General features: G+C 56.3%; 3 protein-coding genes across 5 annotated transcripts in view; 2 read left to right on the forward strand and 1 right to left on the reverse strand.

Annotated features, from left to right (window-relative positions):
• Nucleotides 1–19,728, forward strand: part of LOC116788859 (maestro heat-like repeat-containing protein family member 6) — a 946,858-nt gene that overhangs the window by 256,128 nt on the left and 671,002 nt on the right. The window lies entirely within an intron of this gene.
• Nucleotides 109–19,728, forward strand: part of TXNDC16 (thioredoxin domain containing 16) — a 46,620-nt gene continuing 27,000 nt past the window's right edge. The window contains exons 1-9 of one of the 3 annotated variants that reach the window (XM_032692049.1): nucleotides 109–201; nucleotides 735–847; nucleotides 13,027–13,230; nucleotides 14,193–14,275; nucleotides 15,016–15,089; nucleotides 15,878–15,952; nucleotides 16,306–16,427; nucleotides 16,914–17,004; nucleotides 18,967–19,123. In XM_032692049.1, coding sequence (XP_032547940.1) covers nucleotides 13,062–13,230; nucleotides 14,193–14,275; nucleotides 15,016–15,089; nucleotides 15,878–15,952; nucleotides 16,306–16,427; nucleotides 16,914–17,004; nucleotides 18,967–19,123 — 771 coding nt within the window. In that variant the 5' untranslated portion in view covers nucleotides 109–201; nucleotides 735–847; nucleotides 13,027–13,061. Of the gene's footprint in view, nucleotides 211–734; nucleotides 848–13,026; nucleotides 13,231–14,192; nucleotides 14,276–15,015; nucleotides 15,090–15,877; nucleotides 15,953–16,305; nucleotides 16,428–16,913; nucleotides 17,005–18,966; nucleotides 19,124–19,728 lie in introns of all 3 variants that reach the window. The other 2 variants (XM_032692048.1, XM_032692050.1) reach the window with 2 other exon arrangements.
• Nucleotides 4,202–7,983, reverse strand: LOC116788866. The gene is made up of 9 exons (XM_032692079.1): nucleotides 7,073–7,983; nucleotides 6,803–6,867; nucleotides 6,542–6,688; nucleotides 6,071–6,508; nucleotides 5,731–5,879; nucleotides 5,321–5,468; nucleotides 4,932–5,119; nucleotides 4,706–4,843; nucleotides 4,202–4,244 (listed from the first exon to the last, which is right to left on the reverse strand). The coding sequence occupies exons 1-9, from the start codon at nucleotides 7,197–7,199 to the stop codon at nucleotides 4,223–4,225; spliced, it is 1,422 nt and encodes a 473-aa protein (XP_032547970.1). The 5' UTR covers nucleotides 7,200–7,983; the 3' UTR covers nucleotides 4,202–4,222.

Consider the following 19,728-nt stretch of genomic DNA (forward strand, 5'->3'; position numbering starts at 1 on the left):
GAGGGGCGGCGGCGCGCGCTTCCCATTGGCCGCCCGCCGGGCACGCCCCCCGCCGCGCCCGCCCGCCGCACCGGTTGGTCGGCGCCGCCCGTCAATCACCCACGGGCCGCCCCCGTGGGGCCGCCGCTTTGCTTCTTGGGTTGGTGACGCCCGCCCGCGATCGATCCCGCCCTCCCGGAGGGGCGGCGGGAGGAGAGAGGGGTGCGAGTGGTGAGCGGGGCGGTGAGGGGAGAGAGGGGCGGTGAGGGGAGAGAGGGGAGCGGTGAGGGGAGAGAGGGGGGCGGTGAGGGGAGAGAGGGGGGCGGTGAGGGGAGAGAGGGGGGCGGTGGGAGAAGACAGGGGAGCGACTGGCGGTAAGGGATGAGAGGGGCGGTGAGGGGTGGGAGGAGCCGTGAGGGGATCGAGGAGCGGAGAGGGGACGGAGGGATGAGGAGCGCGGTGCGGGCATCGCCGAGGTGCTCCCGGAGCTGTCTGGGGGGATCTGGGCACTCCCGCGGGCTGAGGGCGGTGCGGGGACATCCCCCACTGCAGGTCGGGTCTGTGGTACTCTGGGGGTGTCCATCCCTGTTCCATCCCTGCGGGTGCAGGGAGAGCTCCGGGATCCCAGCACGGACCCCACTGCTCAGAGGTCCCGGCTCAGGGCGGACACCCTGGATACCAGGAGGTATCCCCGGCTCAGGGATCCCAGCGCCGGGCTGGCACAGACCCACCAGCGATGGGTTTGGCATCCCCAGGTTTTCCAGCCGTGCAGCCAAGCCACCGACCACAGGGAGAGCTCGACCCGGGGCGCTTTCCTGGCAGCCGTGGTGGAGGGATGAGCGTGTCACCTGGATGCTCAGGACACCAGGTAGGTGACATCCCTTGAGCTGTCTCAGGGGCAGCTCCGTGATGTGTGTCCAGTGCCAGCTGCCTTCCAGGGACTTTGAGGGGCTGGTCCCCAAGGACAGAGTAAATGGGGCAGTGGGGCAGCAGCAGTGGGTGATGCTGATTCCACTGGGGAAGTGGTGGAAATGCAGCAGATGGTGATTCCAGCAGGTGGTGATTGTGTCAGGGAAGTGGTGGACTCATCATCCCTGGAAGTGTTCAAGAAACGTGTGGATGTGACGTATGGGGCGTAGCTAAATGGTGAGCTTGGCAGTGCTGGGGGAATGGTTGGACTTGGTCTTTCCCAGTGTTAATGATTCCATGATTCCATGCTGTGGGCTGTCTGCTGTTGGCAGGAATGGGAGCACTCCTGGGCAGAGGGAAAGGCTGCAGCGTGTCCCTCCTGCAGCCTTGGCTAAAAAGAGCCAGTGGGGCTCCTGGGTGCTGGGAAGCGGGATCTGGAAGTAAAAATGAAAGGGAAACTCTGGGAAGTGGCAGGAGAAGGGGCAGCGTGGGAGCATCACTGCAAAACCCAGCGAGGCAAAGCACAGCAGGCAACAGGCTGGGATGTGCTTGGATGTTCCTCAGAGAAGGATCCTTGTGCTGCAAGATGTTCCCACATCCACCCCTGTAGGCACCCTGATCCCTGATTCCAGCATGTCTCTTAAATTTGCACTGGAAGTCAGGGGGTCAGAGGCTGGCAGAGGAGCTCTGTTCTCAGGGCACACGCAGTGCCAGCTGTGCTTGCAGTCTCCAGAGCTGCCCCAGTGTGGCTTTGCCCCACAGGCTGATGAGTGCCCCTTGCCCTGCCCCTCTACAAAGTGCAGCGGGACACAAGGAGGGAACGGACCACAAGAGGCAGAGGGAGACATTTGTGCCTCCCTCCCTGAGAACTCCTTGGGAAGCAGTTTCCCAGAGAAGCAAGGCCCTTGCCTCCCCAGGGATGACCAAACTCTATAGTTTTCTTGGGGAACCCCAGCACACCCTTAAGCAAGATCTTGGAAGTGCACAGTGTTGTGCAAGTGGCCCTTCAGGACAGGCCCCTTTGCAGCCTGAAGTGCCCGTGTCCCAGGGTGTGTGTGCCCATGGCTCAAGGGGCAAAAGAGAGGCAGGAGCGGGCCCATGAGCTGCGGGGCTGAGGGTTTGTACCCTTTCAGTTGCACCAAGACACAGATAAGGGGGAGAAAATGAATGTTTATTATTGTGAGGGCAAGGAGAGGGATGAAGTGGGGTCAGGAGAAGGGAATGGAAGGGAGGGAGCCGTCCATGGGGCTGCAGAGGCCAGGAGCTGGCTGGCCTTGCGGGCTGGCTCAGTTGGGCCCAGCATCAGCTGGAGCTGCAGCCGCGCTGAGAAGTGGTCCCTGGGCTGTGGTGGGGGGCTGTTGCAGGGACATTGGTCGTCTCAGCGGAGCACGTGGAGTTCTCATGGCACGGCTGTAAGTGGCCACGAGTGCAGTTCTGATGCTGGAGACGGAGGGGCAGTCATCATCACTCATGGCTGTAAGGGCTGGAAGAGAGAGGAAGGGAGCCGGGGTCAGAGCGCGGCTGTGCAGGGACCCCAGGAGCCCCTCCTGCCAGGGCCATGCCGGGCAGCTCTTGGCACGGCCAGGAGGGAGCAGGGGCCAAGGGGATGAGCAGGAAAGTGCTGGGCACCAATGGGCACCCTGCCCATGCCATGTGTGTGTGCTCTGGCCACGGTGTGCAGGGAGCAGAGCCCTGTGCAGGCAGGGCAGGGATTGCAGCTCCCTGCCCAGGGTCTGTGCTGGTCCCCGGCAGCCCCCAGGGAGGCCCCTCTGCCCTCACTCACCCTTGAGGATGGGCCACAGGTCTTGCTGCCGCTCCCTCATGTGCCAGCCGGCCACCCCTGGGAACACAGAGGCTGTCAGGGCCCCAGGGGCTCCGCATCGGGAGGCCCCAGGGCTGGGCTGGCAGAGGGCGGCAGCAGCCGCCAGGGCACTCGGGGCTCCCCAGCACATCCCTGGGCCGCATCCTGCTGCCGCTGCAGCAGCCGGGGCTGGGGCCGAGCTGCAGCGGGGCGGGGAGGGACCGCGGCCTTGGGGCTCACCCATGAACCTGACGGCCACCTCTCGCAGGGGCTCCTGTGGGCTCTGCAGGTAGGGCAGGGCCTGCTGCAGGTGCTCGCCCCTTCGGCTCACGTCCTTTTCCATCTGCAGAGAGCAGGGGGGTGTCTGTGGGGGCAGCAGTGGGCAGGGGCACAGGGCCAGCCCCACACACTGGGCACTGGGGGCTTCTCCAGCCTGGGGCTGGGCCTTTGCACTCTTCCTTACCAGGCAATCACAGAACCTGAAGGGCTGCCCTGTCTTCAGCAGCTGCTCCAGGTCCTTCCTCTGGAGGAAGCTTGCAGCCCAGAGCAGCGCTTCCCGAGCGGCCTGCAGAGCAGCAGAGAGCGGGACATGGCAACACAGCCCAGGGCACAGCCCCTGTGTCCCTGCTCCAAGGCCAGCAGGAGGCTGGAGCCCTTGAGGCCCCAGGGCAGGAGGCAGCCCAGCCCCTGCCACGGGGACACCAGAGCCCAGCAGTGCTCACCTCTGCCACGCGCTGGTTCTCGTCGTGCCAGCGGAAGAACAGTGGGACCAGGCTCTGGCGCACCTGCATCTCCCAGGGCTCTGTTCCCTCTTCCGCCAGCAACTCCATCACCTCTTGGAAGAGGCAAATGGACAGCAGCTGCACGTGGCTGTTGTCCTGGGGCCAAAGAAGACACAAAGACCTCAGCACTGGCCCAGGCCTGAAAATCCACCAAGTTTCCTGGCAGCACCCAGTGCCTGGGCTGGGGGCACAGAGCCTTACGTTGTCAAAGACTGGCCGGAGCGCCTCAGCCAGCCTCGGGGCAGTGGAGCTGAGTCCCTCCCTGTCTTCCTCATCCTGGAGCACATTCAGGAACAAGGAGAGGGTCATGGCGACCAGCTCTCCATCTCCATCACGCAGCAGCTCCAGGAGGTGCTCAGACAGGCTGCAGATGCCTTTGGCCTGGGTGGAACACAAGGCTGTGCTGGGAAACCTGGAAGAGCTGCCCCACCAACCCCACTCTGGCACTGCAAGCCCACACTGCTGCTCTGGGGCCCAGAGGCCAAAGGCCTGTCCCACAGGGCCTGGGCAGCTGGAGAGGGAGGCAGGAGATCTGGCAGCAGCTGCCACAGCTCCCAAAGCCCAGCCAAGGCCAAGTGACTGCGCTCCCCAGCCCCAGGCTGCCTGTGTGGCTTCAGCCCCTGCCCCCTTCTCACCATCGAGGGATCCCCGCTGAGCACCAGGAGCCCTCGCAGAGCCAGGCGCCGCCTCTCTGGGCACTGGCTCTGCAGGTGCCTTGCCAGCATCTGCAGGACGCTGTCGTGACAGGTGCTCACGTCCAGATAGTCGAGGACCTGGAAGGCAGAGAGCAGTGCCGGGGTGTCCGGGTGGCAGGAGCGCGGAGCCGTCCAGGGCTGGGCCCAGGCAGCAGCACAGGGCGCAGGCACCGTCCCGGGCAGCTGCGGCTGCCAGAGGGCAGAGAGGGGGAGGCAGCGGGGCCAGGCAGCGCTGGCCATCGGGCTCACCTCGACAAGGAAGGCCAGGGCAGGCAGCTCCCAGTGGGGCCCCTCCCTGCTGAGCAGCCCCAGCAGGTGCCTTGCCAGCGGGTCATAGGAGGGGCCCAACACACAGTGCATCTCCCTGTCAGGGCAAAAAGGGAACCCTCGGCCCTGAGTCGGGTGGGCAAAGCTCTGCCAGCACTGGCTGGGCCGTCCCTTGGGGCCAAGGCCCTCTGGCCCACGCCCACGGGGGCTGTGTGGGCTGCCCCGTGCCCAGGGCAGAGATGCCAGGGGCAGCGGGGACAAGGCTGTCTCACCTGGCCAGCAGCCCCACCGCGTAGTGGTGGGTGTCAGCAGAGAGGAGCGCGTCCCAGCCACGCTTGCGCTCCACTGACACCAGCTCCTGGTCCCACTGCAGCCGGCAGAGCAGGGCCCGGATGGTCTGCACCACAAAGCTGTGTGCAGAGCAAAGGCCACGTCACGCTGGGAGCCCTGGGCCCAGCTCCCAGGGCACGGCAGGGAGAGGGGACGGGCATGGAGCACCTGTTGGGGTGGGTGGGAAGGCCATGTTGCTCCTGGCATCCCCTCCAGAACGTGCTGACCTCCTCTGGCATCTGCTCTGTGCTCATAGAAACTTGGCAGAGCAGAGCCAGGAGGAGACGAGGGGCATGAACCAAGAGTGCATCTTGGCACTGGGGCTCCTGGACCATCAGCCACAGGGCCAGGGTTGCCTGCAAGAAAGCCACATGGAGACACCATCAGTGCCCAGAGGGAGGGAGAGGTCAGGGGGAGCAGCCGGCCTGCTACCCCTGAACCTGCTCGTCAGCCCCATTTGCAGCCCAAGGCCTGAGGGAGATGCAACAGTGGGGGAGGATGGAGAGTCGCTGGAGAGGTGACGTGGGGGCGAGCAAAGGCCACTGCCAGAAACTCACAGCCAGGGCAAAGACGTCCACGTGGTCCCCGTCGGAGGTGGACACGCTGTGCAGTGGCCAGTCCTCCATCACCCCGAGCAGCGTTGGCAGCACCTTGTGCGCTGCGGTGGCCGAGGAGGCGATGGTCCTCCACAGGATTGCAGCAGCTCTGTGGAGCCAGAGCTCTGGGTCAGGGGGGTCTGGGCTGTGGCAGCTGTGGGGGCCCAGGTGACAGAGCCACAGTGCATTGAGGAGCCGGGGGGAGCACGGCAGCAGGATCAGGGACTGACATGCCAGGGCTGGGAAGTGGAGGGGCCAGAGGGTCCTGAAAGTGTCCACTTGTCTGTCAGAGCAGGAGGGACAGGCTGGATGGGGTGCTGGGTTGTAAAGGCTGGTGAGCCCAGAGGCAGCCAAGCAGCTGGGCCCTGTACCTGTCACACGCTGGGGCACAGTGCAGGAGAGTCGTCACCACGTGCCCAGGGTGTGCGTGGGCCAGCCTGCGGATGGCAATGGGCGGCCTGACCTCTGCAGACACCTGGCACGTGAGCCACTGGTGGATGGATCTGACAATGGCCGGCACCTGGAGGGGAGTGGGGGACAGTTGGAGAGCTGCCAGAGCCAGCAGGTTGCCCAGGTTGCCCAGTTTGCCGCAGGAAGGGCTTCCCTTCCCACCACACTCTGCTGGCCTCAAAGGCTCTGGGGGCCCAGCAGAGCCAGCTTGAGGGCCACAAGACCCCTGGGAGGCTCGAGCCCTGGCCACAGGCTGCTTACTTCATTCTCATTGGAGACAGTTTTCTCTTCCAAAATGTCCAGACTGGGAGCATCAGTGACACTGTGCATGGGCATGCAGTCAGTGTCTGTGGTGCTCTCAGTTGTGGCATCAGCCTTGGCCCCGACATCAGTTGGTGCCGTGTCAGAGCTTGTCTCGGAGTTGGTCAGTGCCGTGTCAGAAGTTGCTGTGCCATCCGTCAGTGCCATGTCAGAGGTGGCTGTGCCCTCGAGAGGTGCCATGTCTGAGTTTGCTGTGCCATTGACTGGTGTCTTGTCAGTGGTGTCTGTGCCATCAACCAGTGCCGTGTCACAGTTGGCTGCGCAGTCAATGGCTGCCATGTCGGTGGTGTCTGTGCCATCAGTCACTGCCATATCTGAGGTTGCTGTGCCATCAGTCAGTGCCATGTCACCGCTGGCAGCACAATCAGTGGGTGCCATGTCACCAGTGGCTCCACAATCAATGGGTGCCATGTCACCGCTGGCTGCACAATCCCTCGGTGCAGTGCTGCCATCAGGCTCCGCCTCGAGCTCGGCTGCGCTGGTGTCGGGCTGTGCCGTGAGCTCGGGCGGTGCGGTTGTGGCTGTTCTGCGCCGAACCCCCATGAATCTCAGCAACCTCTGCAGGAGAAGAAAGGGCAGGGAAGAGAGGGAAGTGGCATGGAGTGCTCTGACAGCGGTGCCAGGCGCAGCAGGGACAGCAGGCCCAGCCCAGGGGGGGATGGCTGCAGGTACCTGAACTGCCCTGCGCAAGCGGCCACGGGCGCGGTCCTGCTCTTCTGGGCAGTCCCGGCCTGGATCTGGCAAAGAGCGAGTGCAGTCAGAGCTGAGGGGCCGCGGGAGAGGCCAGAGAACACAGCCCAGTTCTGCACTCCATAGGCAGGGTCAGCCCTGGGATGCCCAGGGGATGGAGCACGGATAGCGGGGGGATCAGCCTTGGACCCCCTTTCCCCCTCCTTTTCCCTGGCCATGTCCAGAGTGGACGGCAAGGGGCCCAGCACTCACCCTGCTGCAGTGGCTGGAAGTGCTGCACCTCCTCCTCCGGTTCCTGTGCTGGGCCAGCTCCAGGGCCTCTCCTGTTCTTCCTCTTCCTCCGGAGCAGCCCGCACAGGCCGAAGCATCCCCCCGCCATGGCACAGTCTGGTCTGGAGGGCGCCTGCGGGAGAGAAACCTGGGAAAAACCCCTGGCGGCCAAGTGTGACTCAATGGCCTGCGGGGCTCCTGCCACAGGGGCTGGGGATGGCTTGGAAAAGCCCCTGGTGGCAAAGTCTCAACAAATGGCCTCAAGGGCCACTGCCACAGGGGCTGGGGATGGCTTGGAAAAGCCCCTGGTGGCAAAGTGACAAAAAATGGCCTCAGGGGCCACTGCCACAGGGACTGGTGACTCCTCGGAAAAGCTCCGGGTCACCAAGGCCCGTGGCCTGGCCTCGAGGGCCACTCCCACAGGGAGTGGGGTCACCTCAGAAATGCTCCGGGTCCCAACTCCTGTGCTGTGGCCTCGAGGGAAGATGATCAAAAAAGAACTCTCAGAAACGCTCCTGGTCGACGAGAAAGGAGTTGGCTGCGAGGAGGCTCCTCACAGCACCGCTCTGTCCCGTCCTGCCCAGTCGCCCGCTCCGAGCACGGTGGCGTGGCCGCGTTGCCGCCGACACCTTTATCACCACGGGTCACAAAGGACACCGTCCCATCCCCGGGGCGACGGCCACCGTGTCACAAAGGGCCCTGTGACACACTGCCATGTGCCCTGGGGCCTCCCCCAGCCCGGCCAACCTGCCCCAGCTTGGAAGGAATCCATTCCCAAAAGCATCTGCAGCCATTGGGGGCAAGGCTTGGCATTTCTGAGAAGGCAGAAGCTGTGGCTCCTTCCTGGCACAATTTCTTCATGGAAGGCTTGACCTGCAGCACAAAAACAGCTGGGCTGGGAAGGCCCAGAAGCATCTGGCATTTAATCCTCCTATAGTCAGGAAAGCCTGACTTCCCATTCCTCAGTACAAGGAGCTGAAGGAAATTGCAAACTTCCCAATGTCACTGAATTGGGAGGACCTGAGAACATCAAGTATTTGGAAGTTTGCTTCCCATCTCAAACCTGCAGCTCATTTGCCTGCACGTGGTCCATTGAGAATCAACTTCCAAACATGAACAGAGGCAAAAAATCTGGGCATTGATTGGTTTGCAAACGCTTTTCTTGCAGGGGATCAGAATATGACTCTTAAAACCAGGGGAAAATAAAACGACTCAGAATGATCACGGCTGAAGCTAAAATGCATTTCAGAAGGAACATCAAGGCCCCCACCCCCCACACCCCCCTCAGCACCTTCCCAGTCAGGAATTTCATCCAATCTCTAGGAGTAGAGGAAGGGAGGGCTTTGCTTGGCAGTGATAGGATTCCACAGAACTAACACAGAAGCTGAGCTGGGGAGAAAAGGGGACTTAAATGCTGCTTGACAGGAGCAATATTGCAGCAGCTGTCAGCAGTACACGGGAGGAATTGTCAGGGATGCACTTGGGGCTGCTTGGGCTTGCAGTGAGTTAAGAACTTTCTGGGCAAACCTGTCCCTCCCAGGCACTGAAGTGGCTGCAGGGGGACAGTGTCACCAGGGGGTTGTCACCGCAGGGTCGGTGCCCTCCAGGTGTGCTTCAGTGGGGTGCCAAGAATGCTGGCTTTGTCCCCAAAGAGCCCATTTCTCATTTCTTCAGGAGAAAAGAGGTTTGTGGGCAGTAGAGGTGTTGGGACAGCTTCCTTCTCCCGACCAGCTGGCTGGGAGCAAGCTGGATGCACTTGGGAAAGGCTGGGTGGATGGTGAGGTGTGGATGGAGGGATCCCCATGGATCTGCAGAGCAGAAGGCTGGAAGAGAGATGTTTTCAGGGAGCTTTTCTGAGGAGTGGCTTTTCTGAGGGAGCTGTGGGGGCTCAGCCTGGAGAAAAGGAGGTTCAGGGGGGACCTTCTGGCTCTGCAACTCCCTGACAGGAGGGTGGAGCCAGGGGGGGTCAGGCTCTGCTGCCAGGGAACAAGGACCAGGACAGAGGAGGTTTGGAAAATTGTTCATGGAAAGGGTTGTCCAGCCCTGGCACAGCTGCCCAGGGCAGTGGTGGAGTCCCCATCCCTGGTGGGATTTCAAAGCCATGTGGATGTGGCACTTGGGGACATGAGTCAGTGGTGGCCTTGGCAGTGCTGGGAGAAGAGTTGGACTCCATGATCTTGGAGGGCTTTTACAACCTTAATGATTCCAGGATTGTTCTGGATCACCTGAAGGAAATCTGTGTGTCCTGCTGGTGTTCTGCTCTCCCTTGCCTTGTGCAGCAGCAGCTGCAGGAGGGATATTGGAGCTGGGACGTGCAGCCGTGCTGGAGAGAGAGCTTCAGCCTGTCCAGCCTGCTGTAGCAAAGGGATTGAGTCAGCTCCACGTGGATTTGGGGTCTGTTTTGTGTGCTCCCTGCCAGGAGATCTGGGAGGGCAGCACACTGGTTAAGCTCTGCCAGAAGGGCATGGGAGGCAGGCGAGAATCCTGCCAAAAACCTGTGCCAGCTGGGAGTGGGGGGAATGTGCTGCTGCAGTGAGAGGCCTGGTCTGGGTCGATCATCACAGGGGAGCTTGAAGTGACTCCATTCAGGAGCATCCTAAATGCTCCTGGGTTAGCAGCATCTTCCTAGGGAGATAAACTTGCCAGCTGAGGGCTCTGCAGGCTGGGAGATGCTACTGCCATGGGATAAAACAAAGGGGAAGCAGCAGTGTAACATATTTATGGTGAGACATTGGCACAGGTTGCCCAGAGAAGCTGTGGCTGCCCCTGGATCCCTGGAAGTGTTCCAGGCCAGGTTGGACGGGGCTTGGAGCAACCTGGTGTGGTGGAAAGGTGTCCCTGTCCATTGGAATAACATGGTCTTTGAGGTCCCTTCCAACCCAAACTGTTTTGTAGCTCTGTGCTGATATTTGGACAGGACATGAAGTGTAGATTTTATATCACTGGCAGTAAAGTCCAGGCTGATGGTGTTTCTCCACCAGGCAGAGTTCAGGGAAGCCCATGGATGATGGAGATGGTATCCAGCTGGCCTGACAATCTGTGATTCCAGTAGAACAGTGGTTCTTCCTTGTCATGGCAGGCTCAAAACTCACCCCACATCACCCTCAGCTTCCTCAGTAATAAACACTAGCAGCTGGTGTCTGTGTGATGAAAGTGTCAGGGAAGCAGGTGGGATCACAGAGGTTTTTCAGGGATCACAGTCCATGGTTTCCCGGTGCAGGATTCCCAAGCTACTGATGTGGCACAAGCAATTTGTGCCCACACAAGAGTTTGTGCTGAATGTCTCTGCTGTATTTGCTTTCACTTTAAGTCACCTACAGTGACCTTGACCGACTTGCCTGGCTCTGTCTTGGAATGATGACAGTGGAAACATGAACCAGGCCTTGCATTCCATCTGTGCTGTGCTGCCCCTTGTCTATGGGCTTAAGGTTTCCCAGCAGTGACACAGAGCTGGTTCACACATCCATGGTATTTTCACACATCTCTGGCAATCCTGCAAGTGTCAGTGGTCTGTTTTCAGCCCTATGGTGTTAATTTTCTGTTGATGGAAAAGAGGTGACAGAGGAAATGGCTTCAAAGCTGAATATTTAGGTCTGGATTGATGGGGAACAGAGGGAACCAGCAGGGCAGGATGGAGAAATGAGGAGGTGAGAGGACATGGGTAAGGAAGGGCTGGGCACACATTTTTCATGGAATCCCAGAATAGTTTGTGTTGGAAGTGACCTTAAAGCTCATCTTGTTCCAGCCCCTTGCCATGGGCAGGGACGCCTTCCACCATCCCAGGTTGCTCCAAGCCCTGTCAAACCTGGCCTTGGACACTGCCAGAGATCCAGGGGCAGCCACAGCTTCTCTGGCCAACCTGTGCCAGGGCCTCAGCACCTTTGCAGGGAAGAATTCCTTCCCAATATCCAATCAAACCCTGCCCTCTGGCAGTGGGAAGCCATTCCCCCTTTTTCTGTCCCTCCAGGCCCTTGTCCCAAGTCCCTCTCCAGCTCTCTTGGAGCCCCTTTAGGCACTGGAAAGGGCTCTCAGGTCTCCCCAGAGGCTGGAGTTGTGTTTCAAGCTGCTGTCACCCTCCTCGAGGTATAATGCCATGACATCTTTGAGTCCTTGGAGGCTGCTGCTCTTACTTCCTTGACAGTCAGCTCTCTCATTTGACCTGGGCTCATTCCCACATGCCAGGATTGTGTTTATTTTTCCATCCTGTTGTAGCCAAGTTTGTCATTTCATAAACATCCCCCCCCCTCGTCCTGATCCCTGTCCCCTCTGTAAGCCAGGGGAACAGATGGGAGGGCACAGGACCAGGAATGCCTGACGCTGCCCAAAGCTGGAAAGGAGGGAACTGGAGATTTTGAGATGAAAAGAAAACGTTGATGTCTTTCCAGCTCTGTCTTTGTTCCATTGTGCCTTCAGGCCTGGATCCCAACACCCCACCTCTGGGAGAAGGAGCCTGCGAGGCTGAGCGTGCCTGGCTGTCACTAAATCCTCGCTCTCAGAGCACAGCAGAGGCTCTTTCCCTGGTGGTTTGTGAGCTTGGGGTCATCCCAGAGCAGCCACAGGAAGCTGACAGCATCTGACAGGGTGTTGGAGGGAATGGCAGTCCGTGGACACAGAGGTGTTTGTTGGGAGAAGCAGCTGCAGCTTGTGGTGCAAAGCAACACACCCTCTGTTCCAGCTTTGTCCCTTTGCTGACTGGGGACCAGCCACACTCCAGCACCAAAGAACACCTGAGGAGCAGGAACCTGGTGTTAAACAGGGGATTGGAGTGGGAAGAAGGTGTTTTTCAATCCTTAGGGCTCTTTAACCTCCTCACTTTATTTGGCGTGGAATCACAGAATCCCAGATTGGTTTGGGTCGAGAGGGACCTTAAAGACCATCTTATTCCACCCCCCTGCCATGGGCAGGGCCACCTTCCACCAAAATCAGTTTGTTCAGGAAAATTCAGACCTAATACACGCACTGGGGTTTGGGATGGATGATCTTTAAGGTCCCTTCCAAGCCTTAACATTCTGTGAGTCTCCCTGAAAGTAAAAGTGGCTACTAGGAAGTGGCAAAACCAGCAGCCAGGAGCAGAAAAGATATTGCAGAATTCTTGTCTGATTTTATTGCTACATGTAGATTAGGTCAAGGGTAATCTGCTGCTTTTGTTAATCCTAGAGAGGTTAAATTGTATCAGGACTTCTGCACACAGAGTAAAGAAGAAAACAGCAGTACTTTTAAAAATAGCATCCATTTAAGTTACATAAATCCTTATAAATACAAGAGAGGAATCAGTTATTCTATAAAAAATAAACCAGAGCATGTGTTCTTGAAGCACCAGCACTGCATCCTCATGTTAAGGACTTCAGCTACAGAGTCTTTATAAATATACCTGCAAAATTCCTCTTCATTCTGACCATAAACAGGGGTCAGAATGTGCACATTTGTATTTTGCACAGAAACAGAAGGTCTGATACTTGAATCTCAACTGGCCATTTGATTTTTGTCAACCTCAACCTGCCCCATCCCTCTGCAGACACCTTTCAGTGGCACCCAAATGCTGTTGGCATCCTCAAAGCTCTTTAGCAAGAACTGAAGCAGTTTGGGTGGGGGTTTGTGTGTGCCACTGTCACTGCTTTCTGCCTGTACATTTAATTTTTGTTTGACTCGAAAAAAAATAAAAAGGAGGGACAAACCCCAGCCTTAAAGGGACAGCACTGAGGGTCTGTGTGCTTGAAGGTACCACTCAGAAGTAAGAGAGTGGCCTTTGCTGTCCTCTTTGCAGTTGTCTTGAGTGGTGTTGGAGTGACTAAATCATGATGCCCCCGAGATGTTTGTGTCAGATTAATAATAATTTCCGCAACTGGAAATTATGGTTGTGCTGCACCTGCCTGAACAAACACTCATGTGTGTGTTTGTGTAAGTATAATATATATTTTTTTTTATTTTTTCCCCAGTTGTGACTCTCCTGTGCCTGTAGCTGACAACAGCCATGTCAGCCCAAGGGGGTAGATGGGTTTCTTCCCTTGTTTTCCTGCTCTTCTGTGCTTCCTCCATCCCAAGGCCGGGAATCGCGGGGCTGCGGCAGGAGCCGAGCCCCCAGCGCTACTTCAGTGGCTTGGAAGCTGGACGAGCATCCCTGGCCTTTTTCACCCCTCATGGTAAGTGTTTAGTGGTGGGCACTGACATCAGCCTGGGGCTCAGCAAGGCTTGGGTGAAAGTGGAACAATCCCAGAATCGTGGAATGGTTTGGGTTGGAAGGGACCTTAAAGCTCATCCAGTTCCAACCCCCTGCCATGGGCAGGGACACCTTCCACTAGCCCAGGTTGCTCCAAGCCCCATCCAACCTGGCCTTGGACACTTCCAGGGATCCAGGGGCAGCCACAGCTTCTCTGGGCAACTTGTGCCAGGGCCTCCCCACCCTCCCAGGGAAGGATTTCTTCCCAGTATCCCATCTAACCCTGCCCTTGTCCTGTCACGCCAGGCCCTTGTAAATAGTCTCTCTCCACCTTTCTTGTATCTCCTTCAGGTACTGGAAGGCTCCAATTAGATCACCCCAGAGCCTTCTCTTTTCCAGGCTAGACAATCCCGATTCTCTGGACCTTTCCTCAGGGAGAGGTGCTCCATCCCTCCAATCAGCTTGTGGTCCTCCTCAATGAAGAGGCAATTCTTGAGATTTTTAACCCCAGAGGGAGCTGGTCAAGCTCAGTGTTTGTGCATCTCCAAGTGCTCAGGCAGACAGAGACCTCTTGGGATGAGTTCTTTCCTGGCTGTGTCCCCAGGAACACCCTTGCAAACCTCTTCATTAATTTTCTGGAATATTTTCTGTAGGTACCATGGAACAGAAATCGAGTCTCCTAAGGAACTCTCCCCTCAAAGGGGCTGAGTTTCTCTTTCATGCCAGGGAAAGGGTGATCCCTTACATGCAGGAGAACTAAGGGCTGTCATGGATTGGGAGGAGACCCTTGGCCTTGTTTTGTTGTTCTGCCATTTCATGACCCCCGGGAATGATTCCCAAAGACACTGGTGTGGGATGAGGCACCAGCACAGCTCCCAGGTCTCAATGTGTGGCCAGAGGATGCTCCTGACCCTGAGAACTTGCAGAGGGTTTTCTGTGTTTCAGTCTCTCCTGGTGCCCAGCCCTTCCTGGAGCAGATTGAGAGCTCGGCCGAGGCCCTCCAGGACTATGGCATTTCTGTGGTGAAGGTAAAGGGGCACAGAGGGAAACTGCTGGGCAGGATGGAGGGAGGAGGATCTGAGAGGAGATGGGTAGGGAAGGGATGAACACACATTTTTCATAGGATCATGGAATCACAGAACAGTTCTGGTTGGGAGGGACCTTAAAGAGCATCTTCTTCCATCCTCCTGCCATGGGCAGGGACACCTTCCAGTAGCCCAGGTTACTTCAAGCCCAGTCCAACCTAGTCTTGAACACTTCCAGGGATCCAGGGGCAGCCACAGCTTCTCTGGGGAACCTGTTCTGATTTCCATGATGGATGGAGTTGGTTCATTTCTTTTCAACTTGGTGCTATAAATATTTCATGTGAAAGAGTTTTTATCTGAAACTTTATGCAGATTTAGATGAGGAAATTAAAATTTCAGTTAAGTATATTTAGACTATAAGAAGTGCTTATATATATATATATGTATATTTATATATATATTTAATTTACAGCTACAGGCCAAGTTTAATAAGCAAGCAGTAATCTGTCACCTGAATATTCTGGGCAGATCATGGGATCTCTTGATCCCACCCGACCCAAATTAGCAGGCTGAGTTGGAGAACTGAAGTACAAACTCCAGTCTCCATCTCTGGACTCCATTTTACTGAATTTTTTCTCCTAGCAGTCTTGGAAAGGCTGTGTTTGCACTCTTGAATTGAAGAAAGCTGTAGTGCTCTATGTGTGTCAGGGCTGAATGTCTAATGACATGCCTTTGCTGTCTAGGTTAATTGTCCCAAAGAGGATGTCTCAAGATATTGTGGAAAAGAAAATGCCTTAAGGAAAGCCTACCTGTTCAGGTGAGGGGGATTTCTGGGCACTGCACTGGGATTCCTTTCCAGTGCAAATGTTGGAAGGAAACACTGTCAGAGGTCAGAGATGTCTGTGGAGGGAGAGAGGAGCCACGAGCACAGCAGTGACCTACAGAGTTTAGCAAAAAGTGCCCCCAAAAGGTCCAACACAGGCAAAGCAGATGCTTTGTCCTCAGTGTGAAACCTCCCATCCTGCCCATGTTCCTTGGAGCAGCAGAGGGATGAGCTGTGGGATGAGGCCACAAGAGAAGTCCTCCATTAGTGTTCTCCTGTCCCTGTGGCCTCCTACCACCAAGTACCCCGGGAGTAACGCTCAGACCACGAGGTTTTGGGTCTAGTCCTGGAAGGAAACACTCCTTGGTGCTCTTCCTGTTGGTGTGGGTGACTCCTCTGCCCTGCGTGGGAAGGTTTAGCTCTGGGTCTCTGGAAGCTCCTGTATTATCTCAGTTCTCACTGACTGTTATACTTACAATCACAGGATCATTTAGGTTGCAAAAGACCTTTAAGACCATCAAGTCCAACCATTCCCCCAGCACTCCAAGCCCACTACTGACCCATGTCCCCGAGTGCAGCAGAATCCTGCTTAACTGATGGTTCATGGGCTTGAACGATTCCCAACTTGGGTCAAAGGCATCTTGAGCCATGTTCTGTCATTTCTCCATCGTCCTCCCTATCCTTCTGTGCCTGTCTTGGCTTCAGAGAATTCCCAGGCTCCCTTATGCCAAGTGGAATGAATCTCTCACAGTTCCTGTGGTGGTTCTTTCTTCCCTCCCCAGAGGAAACATCCTGATCCGAGAGTTCCCCACCGATGCCCTGTTTGATGTGAACTCCATCGTCGCCAACGTTTTGTTGTAAGTACAGACCACATCCATCCCTGTGAAACCCTTTGCTTCCCATTCCCACTTGCTGATAGGACATTTTGCCTGCATACCAACCCCAAGTATTCCAGAGGCTGCTCTCAGCCAAGCAGAAGGTTTGGCTTTGCTTCTCTCTTTGATGTGGTTTGACCCTGTTAAATCTTCCTCCTTCACGTGAATCACCAGCACACATCTGGGCAGCCCTGTTTGGCTGTGGATCTTCAACCTGCCAGCAAGAAGCTGGAATTTTACCTTTTTTTTTTTTTTTCTCCCATCACAGGTTCTGTGGCTGCAAATTTACTCTTCAAACAGTTGTCAATGAGATTTTCTCTTTTCTGCCTCCTCAGTGCCCTGCTCTTTAATGAAGTCAAATACGTTGAAACGCTGGCAGACCTTCAGAACATTGAGAATGTGTTGAAAGGGAAGTCAAACATGGTCTTTGCCTACGTACCAGCTACTGGGACAGCAGGTATGGACACTCAGCTTTCCATCTTTGCTCTCCTCCCAGAGCCTTTTTTGACTGAGGTGCACAGGGGCTGAGTTTCTGACCCAAAATGCTGCAAATGGAAACCTGAAAGGGCCACCCAGCCACAAGTTCTCCACTTCCATACATCTTGCTGTGTTTCCAAAGGGATGAGTTGCACCAGAAGGGTTTTGCTGGGAGCATAAACTTTCAGAGACTTGGAGAGGGAAAGCAAGTTGCTGTCTTCAAAATGAATAAATGCAGCTCTCTGGTTCTGCAGTGGAATGGATTCACAAACACCACCTATGTGTTTGCTGGGGATCAGGAATGTGATTGCTCCCTTCCTTTCACAGCGTGTCTTCAGACAGCTGTGGCTTTGTACAGAGAGCTTCTAAATGCCTGGGAGTCAATATTTACACCTGGGAAGGATGAACCAGGAGATCTGGAGGGAGCAGAAATGAGCTCATCTTGCCTTTCCCTTTCCCTTTCCAGAGCACAGAGCTGTGATGGAGGCAGCTTTTGTCTACGGGACCATCCACCAGTTTGTTCTGACCACGGAGGCAGCACTGCTGAAAGCCACTGGGTATGTCCAAACACACCCCCCACCTTGGAGAGCTGCTTCCCTGCAAAGGTTTGCCTCACTCCTGGCTTCTCAGATTCCCAGGTCAAATCTGGGGTGCCGAGGGTGGACAGTCAAATCTGTTTTGCTTTTCCAAAAGCAGCTGCTGCTTGTGTTCCTGGCCTTGGAGTAGCTGTGCTGGTTTGGGTCCCTCAAGACACTGAGGGACCAGAGCGTGTCCAGAGAAGGGAACGGAGCTGGGGAAGGGTCTGGAGCACCAGGAGTGGCTGAGGGAGTTGAGGGGGCTCAGCCTGGAGAAAAGGAGGCTCAGGGGGGACCTTCTGGCTCTGCAACTCCCTGATAGGAGGGGGGAGCTGGGGGGGGGGGTCGGGCTCTGCTCCCAGGGAACAAGGGACAGGATGAGAGGAAATGGCCTCAATGTGTACCAGGGGAGGTTTAGATTGGATATTAGGGAAAAATTCCTTCGTGGAAAGGGTTGCCCATCCCTGGCACAGCTGCCCAGGGCAGTGGTGGAGTCCCCATCCTTGAAAGGATTTAAAAGCCATGTGGATGTGGCACTCATGGCCATGGGTCAGTGGTGGCCTTGGCAGTGCTGGGGGAACAGTTGGACTCGATGGTCTTGGAGGGCTTTTCCAAGTTTAATAATTCTATATCGATTTACCTGGGATTTTGTCACAGGTGGCACCAGGGCAGGCACCAGAGTGGCCCTTCCCGAGGTGCCATCCACCGAGGTGCCAAATAATATCCATTATTTGTAGCATGTTAGGGGCAGGGTGCTGTGGCTGCCACTAGATGGCACGGTTGTCATTTGACAGGAATTGGCTTAATTCTCCTTAAAGCAGCGAGGGCACCAGCGGCCACATCCTGAGCTGCTGGAATGGTGGGAGCTTTGCCAGCAGGAACAGCTTTCAGCAGTCAGGGCAGCAGGATCTGGGGGCTTAATGCTGCCCTCTGCTCTTCCATATGTTAAATCCCTTCAGATCTTCCAGATATTACATCCCTTTGCAAACACGGTGATCCCTGTTTTAGGGGTGGGGAATGGGTGCATAGGAAAAGGCACCTGACATCCCAAAGTTAACCCACCAACCAACACCAGTGATGGTGTCAGAGCAGGAACAATTAAGCAGGGAGCCATCCAGGGAATTCGATCTCACTGCTTCCTTTGGCACAGCCTGAAGCAGTGCTGTTCAAAAGGTGGAATATTCCTTGTACAGCCTGTGAGATGTCACCAGTTTGGTGAAAGACGTGAGCAAAGCTGTAGATTTCAGCTCTTCTCCTCCTGCCAGGGTCTCCACTGCACTGGCAAGGCTGTTCCCACCGAGAAAAGCTTTATTTGTGTCCTTCTCAAGCTTGGTCAGTTATTTTGGGATTGGGATCATTTGGGAGCACTTGGTGAGTGAGGGTCAGCACAGTTCCAAAAGGCACCTGGACATGGCTGTACGTGTCAAAAGTAAGACTCTTGAGGAGGTCATAGAATCATAGAATCACAGAATGGTTTGGGCTGGAAGGGACCCTCTTTCCACCCCCCTGCCATGGGCAGGGACACCTTCCACTAGACCAGGTTGCTCCAAGCCCCATCCAACCTGGCCTTGGACACTTCCAGGGATGGGGCAGCCACAGCTTCTCTGGGCAACCTGTGCCAGGGCCTCACCACCCTCACAGGCAAGAATTTCTTCATAATATCTAATCTAACCCTGTCCTCCTTCAATTTAAGGCCATTACCCCTTGTGCTGTCATTCCATGCCCTTGTCCAACATCCCTCTCCAGCTCTTTTAGAGCCCCTTTAGGCACTGGAAGGAGGCTCCTCTTCCCCAGGCAAAACACCCCCAGCTCTCTCAGCCTGTTCCACGACCCTGTCAAACCCTGAACTTGAGGATCATCTGCCCTGTAAAACATGTCAGCAAACCTGGTCCTTCTGTCGGGGCATTTTCCAGCCCTGCTCAGGGTTTTGTTTCTCCCTCACAGCAATGATGACCCCGACGTATCCTCTGCCTGGCTGCTGTTCTGCCACTGCCAGGGGGCCACGGACCCGGCACAGCCCTGCAGGAGAACAGCCCTGGCACAGCCCCTGACCCTGCTCAACATCCACAGGCACCTCAAGCTCATGGGGGCTCCCTTGGTGGTACGATGGGAACGAGGAGCTGCCTGGCTGGGGGTGTGAGGGCAGCTGGGGTGGGTGAGAGAGCGAGGGGGGTGAGAGCAGAGGGCAAAGCTGAGCATGAGAATCCACCCTTTCCCCAAAAAGTTAATGGCAAAGCTCCCAGCTTGGGTCCAAGCAAGTAACAGGCAGCATCTGGTCCAACTGCCTGAGCAATTCAGGGCTGGCCGAAAGTTAAAGTAAATTACTGGTGGCATTTTCCAAATGACCACCTTGATATGAAGCTTGTCCCAGTGTTTGACAACACTCTTGGTAAATAAATACTTCCTATTGTCCTGTCTAAACCTCCCCTGATGCAGCTGTGAACCATTTCCACATGTTCTATCCCTGGATGTGCTGAAGAGATCAGTGTTTCCCCCTCAGCATCCCCTCAGGAAGCTGTGGAGAGCAACGGGGACATCCCTCAGCCTTCTTTTCCCAAACTAGACAGACCCAATGTCCTCAGCCACTCTTGTAGGCTCCCCATGGGAAGCTCAGCACCCTGTGGAATTTGATATCAGTCCTTCATGCCTTGGTGAGCACAAGGAACAGGAGGTTCCCTCCTATTTCCTCCTTCTGCGGAGCAGGAG

Source organism: Chiroxiphia lanceolata, chromosome 6 (assembly GCF_009829145.1).
Source record: "Chiroxiphia lanceolata isolate bChiLan1 chromosome 6, bChiLan1.pri, whole genome shotgun sequence".
In the NCBI taxonomy this organism is placed as follows: domain Eukaryota; kingdom Metazoa; phylum Chordata; class Aves; order Passeriformes; family Pipridae; genus Chiroxiphia; species Chiroxiphia lanceolata.

Coding starts and splice junctions, on each gene's coding strand:
- LOC116788866 (XM_032692079.1), bottom strand. CDS start 7,199: ATGGCGGGGGGATGCTTCGGCCTGTGCGGGCTGCTCCGGAGGAAGAGG. Junction 5,880..6,070: donor CTGTCTCCAATGAGAATGAA/GTAAGCAGCCTG, acceptor ACTCCCCTCCAG/GTGCCGGCCATTGTCAGATC. Junction 5,120..5,320: donor TGGACGTCTTTGCCCTGGCT/GTGAGTTTCTGG, acceptor GCTTTCTTGCAG/GCAACCCTGGCCCTGTGGCT.